The sequence below is a fragment of the Acomys russatus genome, chromosome 14, assembly GCF_903995435.1.
Source record: "Acomys russatus chromosome 14, mAcoRus1.1, whole genome shotgun sequence".
In the NCBI taxonomy this organism is placed as follows: domain Eukaryota; kingdom Metazoa; phylum Chordata; class Mammalia; order Rodentia; family Muridae; genus Acomys; species Acomys russatus.
In genome coordinates this window covers 10,691,870-10,699,669 of record NC_067150.1, presented here as the reverse complement: position 1 = coordinate 10,699,669, position 7,800 = coordinate 10,691,870, and the positions used below count along the sequence as shown (strand labels likewise).

At 47.6% G+C, this 7,800-nt stretch overlaps 1 protein-coding gene across 1 annotated transcript in view; it reads left to right on the top strand.

Moving 5' to 3' along the window:
* Positions 1-731: 731 nt before the first annotated feature.
* Positions 732-7,800, top strand: part of Hephl1 (hephaestin like 1) — a 70,786-nt gene continuing 63,717 nt past the window's right edge. Inside the window, exon 1 of the mRNA XM_051155928.1 lies at positions 732-963. Within this exon, the coding sequence (XP_051011885.1) occupies positions 797-963 (167 nt within the window). The 5' untranslated portion in view covers positions 732-796. The remainder of the gene's footprint in view (positions 964-7,800) is intronic.

The following is a 7,800-nucleotide window of genomic DNA, read 5'->3' as shown; positions in this document are numbered from 1 at the left end:
ATTCATGTCACCTTCTTATTGGAAGATCTGCTACTGCAATTGATCTCTGTGGTCTGAAGGGGACCTCCTCCTCTGACACTGTCATTCATCATGAGGAAAGATGATTGATTTAGGGGTGTCACTGTCTAGGCCCTTGGTGGACCATGGCAGCCAAGCCCTTCAACTTTGCTGGTGGGGTCTGAGTGTATTTGGGGAAGACGAGTAAGCTGATAGGTCAGTGATGGGTTTTATGGTGCCATTAGGAGCTGTATGCTTTGACAGGAGTGTTTCCTGTAGCCTCATAAAACAACCTGGAAGGTATTACATCATCCCTTGTGCCATTCCAACAGAGACCAGACCTTTCTCCATGCTTGGAATATTTCTTGATGGTCCACTCTGGCCAGCCTATTTCTCTAGTTGTACAAAGCTCTGTAGTAAGTGTGGAGGAAAGCAGGAGAGGTGGGGGAGAACCCATTGGCTCAGTTTTTTTTTCCCCTGCCATTTTGGGGAAAGACAAATGACTCATATTAGAGCAGAGTACCAAAACCTCTCAGAAACAGGCCCGTTTAGCTTGGGCAGTAAATGAACAAGCCAGTTATGCATCCCTTGGGTGCCTGGCACGTTTGTCGTCATGGCTACTCTCCCATTTGAGGGAGGTCTGCTTGCACAAGTTGTCAGCCTGTGTTCCAACCCCAAGCTACCTGAGGAGGAGGGGCCAGTCCAGTCCATACCTTATTTATAACTCGCTCTGAGTGAGGGGGAGGGATCACCAGGTTGACTCCCTTGCAGCCTGTCAGCCAGGGAGTTACAACCACAAATGTCTCAGAAGCAGCCGGCTGGCTGCATCCTTCTCACGTTCCTGGGTCTGTTTGGACTGGTTGGTGCAGTCACCAGAACGTACTACATCGGGATTGTGGAAGAGTACTGGAACTATGTGCCTCAGGGGAAGGACGTGATTACTGGGAAGAGCTTCTCGGAAGACAAGTGAGTGAACTAGGGGTCCCCAGACTCCTCCATTTGACCTCTCTTGAGCTCTGGGTCAGGGAGGCTGTGTTTGTTGGGAGGCTGTGATGGAGATGGATTGGCTGAGGTGGAGAAAAAGCAGCTTTCACTTCTTCCCGAGGAGGATCCCTAACCCGGGTGGATCTCTAACTCGGGAGAGAATCCCCACCTCTCTGTATTCATCAAGCCGTCTGGTACTCTTGACCCGTGAAGACGGCACCCACAGCCTGGGGTTTTGAACAGTGCCCTTTCCTTGGCAGCTTCTAGAGAAGTTTGAGACTCTGTTAAAAAGAAAAAAACAAAGGGAAACTTTTGACCATTTGAGAACTTTCAAAACGTAAGTGTCAAAGCTGTTTCCTCGCTTGTGTTTTGGGAGTGTGGTGTGTTAACCATGCTATGTGAGGTCTTGCTTTTCATTGGTGGTATAAGACGTAAAACGGGGACAGATACAACGGAGGTGATCCTATTTGAAGAGTTTGCTTTGAGGCTACTTAGAAATGGGCCTTCTTCTCCCGAGCTGCTTGTCCCAGTCACCCCAAAGGGAAACGCTTTCTCAGAGCTGGAGCTCACGACGTAGTTGGGGAAGATGGTGCTGAAGCTTTTATTTTAGCGGAGAGCATCCCTGCCCTCCAAGGCTCAGGACCAGACTCATCCCAGAAGTCTTACTTCTTCCATGGCCTCCCCTGAAGCCACCTGCCGGCTCTGCAAGCTGTGGTGCTGTGTTTTCAGCTTTGTGGTTCTCAGAACACTCGATCTGGTAGCTGAATTTATATTCCTTTCTTGATATGCAGAGACCACTACACTCAATATCCACTGTCTATTTCCTAAAGATGCGCTTAAATTTGCTCAAATTCAGGAATGGCTTGGGGTCCGCCAGTAAATCTTCTCCAGCCAGCTCTCTCTGTCTAGAGGGAAGATCTAAGATTCAGCTGGCTTCGACAGCCAGCTCCCTCCCTTTCTAAGACAATGGTGGCAGACATATCCTGTTTTCTTAAAAAAAAAAAAAAAAAAAAAAAAAATGAGGATCCTGCCAAGTTAGGGCCAAAGAGTTTTTCCCCTAGAGCTTCATATTGAAAAGTTCTTTCTGTTGCTGGGTTATTTCCAAAGAAAACACTTGGTACATACTTGTCCCCAACTTCTGTCCGTCAGAATAGTAGTCTTTAATACATCATGGTAGTAGTCTTTAATACTCTGACTTCTGGAGTCATCCCTGAAATCAGAGCTTTGCTGTCAGAGAGAGAAGTCACTGGAAAATGGCCAGTGTGAACTTCCCAGTATGTACATGGAATGTGCTGTGGCCAGTGTAGCTGTGGACACACACACACACACACACACACACACACACACACACACACACACACTAGACCCAGGGCTTATATTAGGGACTCTTAAATCTGCTTCTTCCCACAGATGTTATTATCCCCATTTTTCCAACCTGGAAGGAGGCTCTGAGGTCAAATACTTGCCATAGTTTATCAGGCAAACAGTCTCACCAAACACCTGGCTTGGGTTCCAGGGCCCATGTGTCCTCTTTCCGTGCAACCTACTTCTTGGAGACATTGACCATTTCCTCCTGAGCTAAATCCAGCTTTGAGGGAAGGGAGAGTCTCAATGGCATGAACTTTCTCGAAAAGTCTTCATCCTTACCAAGGGTGTATTTAATTTCACCTGCTTTTCTCTCAGAGAAAAGTTGGAAGTGGTCCTGAGTGGTCAGTGACCAAACTGACTCCCACATGAGTCTTAAATACTCAAGATTAACTTGCTATTTCCACAAAACTGTGTACAAAAAGAAAAGGGGGTCCCTCTGTGGACACCTTCACTGAGAAGGTACTTTTAATAAAGGGCAATATTATGGATGGGAATTCTAGGGTGAAAGAGAAACTAGGCACGTGGAAGCCATATCTGTGGTCCAGCCTCATGCCAGTTTTAGCTCTGTGTGAGAGGGTACCTGCCTTTGGAAGCAGCTGGCACATGGTGATGTCACATGGACGGTTGCTGGGTTCCATGGCTTCTCTTTTCACAGAGGGACATGTTCATGAAGAGCTGTCGCGGTTCTGGAAGGAAGGATGCAGGTTAACCCATGGTACTTACTAAAGAGTTTTAGGCCACAGCAGGTGGCTCAGGGAGAGTAGCACAGGAGTAGCTATGTGGTTGGCAAACTTGGTTGCAGTCTCCACTGAGACACCAGAGGAGAGGGCCCAGCACTGAGACACCAGAGGAGAAGGCCACCACATGAGCACAAATGTCGCTTTTGAAACCAGACCGGGGTCCCCTCATACACATATCTGGGCTGTTGCTCTGTGCTTGTCTGAGGTACACCGCTTGCCTCTAAAGCCAGAGTCAGAGCTCGGGAGCAGGCTCAGCCTGTTAACCCCTCTCACTACACAGTGCCCTGTCGGCGGCCATAGAACGTGTTGGGTAGGGCAGAGGTCAGACACTATGAGTCTCAGAAGGCAAAGCAAGTCACTTTGTCTGGGTAGCTGCTCTCCCTTTGGATAAGAGAAGTTGAAAGGGGGAAAAATAATAGGAGAAAAGAGAGTGAATGTCAAGGTTTTGGCAACGTAAAGACATTTGGAAGCCGAAACTCAGCAGAATGGAGGCCTTGGGTTCCTGAAGGAGATGGGAAAGGAAGGGGGGGGGGCTATTTTGCTGAAATTCTAACCCTGGACAGGGAAGTTTAACTTCCTAACATGATGCCTGTGCTTGGCCAAAAATACAGCTGGGAGTACGGACCACTAGCACTTCCTAGAAAGTATGGGATTTCAGGAGGGGGGTTTCATTTAGAAACGCTGTCTCTGTGCGCTCCTCTCCGACTTCACTGGGTGGAATGGGGACACCAGGCCCCTTTGATTTGTCTGGGATCAGTGTCAGCATTTTGATCCATCCATGCCAGGCCTGCTGGGGCTCATAAAGAACTTAATTAAGGCGTGACTGTGCTTCGGTGGTAAAGCCTGGCCTTTAATGGAGCTGAGTGGGTCATCTTAGTTAAAGCCAGAGTTTTTTTTTTTTTTTTTTTTTTTGTTTTGTTTTGTTTTTTTTACCACAGACCTCATTATGCAAGCACTGTGCATGCAACTTCTTCCCAGGGAATGCAGGAAGATGCCCTTGATTGTGACTATTGCTGGTCCCTGTGTCAAAGCCCCAGTGTTGGGGGGTGGGGTGGGGTGGGTGCTGGGGAGCGGTCACTTTACCATCACTGTAGCAGCACATTGGTAGGTACGTTTGTGTATTCTCTGGGCAGAGGGCCTATGATCAGTATGAGAGAGAGACTCGTTCACCTGTGTGAAAGAAAGCCTGTTAGAGGGAGCAGGGAGGTGACAAAGAGGCCTCCATATGATCTAGAACAGAGGGAAGGGTTTCATTTCATTAGTTCTTGGTCGTAGACAAACAGTAACTTTCAAGTTTCTTTCGTGTTGGCATCAATTGTGAACTGGGCTGGAGAAATGATTCTGTGGGTGAAACACTTGACATGTAAGCATGACACAGGAAGACCTGAGGTTAGAGCCCCAGAGCCCACCCAGAGCCGTATGGAACTGCAGTGGTGTGCATCTGAAATCCTGGTACTCCTGTGAGATGGGAAGTGGAGCCAGGTGAACTTCTGGAAACTTAAGGCCAGCCAGTCTCCTGTATGCCATGGCAGACAAGGGAGGTGTTATCTCAAATCCATATGTGTATTCCCACCCCCTTTCTTTCTCTTTCTCTCTCTTTGTCTCTGTCTGTCTGTCTTTCTGTCTCTCTCTGTGTGTGTCTCTCTCTCTGTGTCTGTCTCTGTCTCTCTGTGTCTGTCTCTCTGTGTCTCTGTGTCTCTCTGTCTCTCTCTCTCTCTCTCTCTTACACACACACACACACACACACACACACACACACACACAGACACAGACCACACCATACAAGACTTCTAAAAGCCATGAATAGCTTGGAGTTATATGTTATACTGATAAGTAGTAGATTCCCACCCCCCCCAAAAGAGCAGGTTGAACAAATGAAGATTTTGTATTTGCTAAAAAGCAGTCCAGATGTGAGCAGCCTAAAGTTGGTAGATGGACTGCGTGATGGAGATTTAGGGGCCGTCTGTATTTCAGGGCCAACTATCCTTAGCATGACGCTTCCTTCTTCAAGGGTCTTTATGCTCCATCAGCCCTTAGAGGACTATCATGAAGACCTCACCATCCAGCTAGGGATGTAGCTCACCGGTAGGGTGCTTGTGTGGTATGCCTCAAGTCCAATCCCCAGAACAAAGAAAAGAGAAGAAGAAATCCCACCCAGCCAATTCTGCTACACCTCACTGGATACTCACAGGAGACTAGAAAATAAGGCCATTTTGTATGTGCGTTCTAGAAGGAATTCAATTCTGCTGTGAAGAAAATGAGGGAAGCACAGACACTTTGAGGATCTGGAAGTTCCAGGCTTCTCTGTTTCCCAGCAGTGAGAGGCATCTTCCTAGACCCTTCCCTTCTTACTGCCTCTGTGGCAGGGCCCCTGAGACCTGGAGAACACAGTGTGACAGCTAAGGGTCTTAGCATCCTTCCTGCGTGCTAAGCTCTGTATGTCACACACCTGATCCTGTTCAGGAGGGTCAGTAAGCAGAAGTAGACTTTTCCCAGCATTACTTCATTTTTCTCTTCAGAAAAAAATGAGCCTAAGGATGCTTTGGGGTGTATTGGTTTCCCAAGCCTGTGACTAAATGGCTCCTAACTAGGTGGATTCAAACACCAGTGATTTACTCTTTCCCAGTTCTGGAGGCCATGAAATAAAAGCCACACTCTTTGTGGGGCTAAGGGAGAGTGCTCCTTGTCTCTTGGGCTTGTGAAGGTGTTTAGCTTTCCTTAGCTCGTGACTATTTCTCGCCAATCTATACACCCAGTTTCATAAGGAATGGATACTCTTTTATCTCAAGGCCCTCTGGAGACCAGCAAAGAGAAAGACGCAAGTGGCCATGTGCCCTTTTTAATCTAAAAAAGCTGCATCAGAAGCAATCAAAGCGAGCACCGAGTGGGCTCTTCTACCGGACATGCTTGTTCACGAAGCTTTGTAGATTTTTTTTTTAAACATAAATTCTGTGTATTCTGAGGGGTTTTCTGTGAAATCCAGTAAGATAAAGTAGGAGCCAAGCTTTAGGTGGAACTGCAGGAATCGTAATGAACAAACGATATGGCAACACATAGCCCAGATGGCGTTTAAAAATTACCCTTCTAATTAGGGAAGGCGTGGCTTCTGCGTTCTGATGTGGAATCTGCCTCCACCCGTTTGCCCCATCATCATTGTCCTGATATGGACCTGTTTTCCTTTTTGTGAGGAGCACCCTTTTCAGGCTTAGGTGACGCCGTGTCCTTTTTGTGACTGTAAGGGCCTCACGGCTGCTCTGGTCATACGTTCTATTGGCATTCGTTTGCCACTAAATGTCACCCACGTCCACATCCCTCTCACCCTCAGGCTGTGTACAGCGTCATTGGCATCAATATCCCATTGTGTCACCATTTACCAATGCGTAGATTTCCCAGGCAAAAGTGACACTGTTGTGTTCAGGGACTGAGCGTGTATGCCTTGGCCTCCATTTAGAGTTCTGATGGGAAAATAAACCTCACACATGCAGGGGATGCACAGGTATGGGGCACACATACCTTGTGAGCCACAGGCTCCTCAGACCCTACCCTGGAAGCTCACCTTAACACCACTAAATGGTTTCTGACTACAGCCAATCGAACTGGCTTTTTGAGGTCATTGTGTCCACCAAAGTATGGCCTCTCGGCCTTAGCAGTGCCAGGTGAAATCCCCACTTTGGCTTTTAGACAGTTGCTAGTGGGGGAACTTCTGGACCACAGTGGACTCCCTCACAGGAGAAGCAAATGTCTCTCTCTGAGACAGCAGCTGCTTCCTCGGCTCGGCTTGGCTCCCATGAGCCTCTGCTTCGCGGCTCCCATGAGCCTCTGCTTCTTCAGAAGGATTGCCTTGTAGAACTCAGAGCAGTAGGCCTTCTGTCCTGTGACTTCAAACACATCCTGGATATTTGCAGACATTTGCTGTGTAGATGTTCAAAAACCTCTTACTTGTAGTGCCTTGCTTTCTTCTTTCTTATTTTTCCTCTCCCACCATTTTAAATATTTTTTTAAAAATACCATTTCAAAATTTATTCTTGTTTTTTTTTTTTTTTTTGACATGGCCTCATTTGTTTTTCATTTTCAATATTTTTCAATTAAATAGTTTATCACAAGCCAGGCAGGAGCATACCTTTAATCCTCACACTCAGAGGGGGGTAGATCTCTGAGTTTAAGATCAGCCTGGTCAAATGCCAGGACAGGCAGCATTACGAGTGAGACCCTACCCTAAAAAACAAACAAGCCAAAACAAAGCAAAACAAAAAGGAAATAGCTCAGTAGAGATTCTGCTTTATGCTCAGGACAGTAACAGGAATGATTTCTAACTCTGGTTACACAGCAGAATCATGCTTTCATGATAAGCCAGGTGACATGCGCCGGTGACAGGTTCACATTCAAGGGCCTCCCATCACAGTCCCTCAAGTCCCCGGGGGGGTGGGGTTGGGGGTGGCTTGTGGGGGAGGCAGGGATGTGAGCTTCAGGGACAGCCTTTGCCCCGGAACTCAGAAGTCCTGGCTGTCACTCCTCACAGAAGTCATCTCGGCATCAGAGGAGCGGAGGGTCTTATGACACATCCCTGACCCAGAAGTGCTTTGGGCCACTTCCACTCACACCCTGTATCCTGGGAGCCTAGTGTTACAACTCAGCGTGGGAACAGGAGCTTTGTACCAAGAGGCAGACAGGCACGCTCTGGAAAGTTCTATTGAAACAATTTGGTAAGACG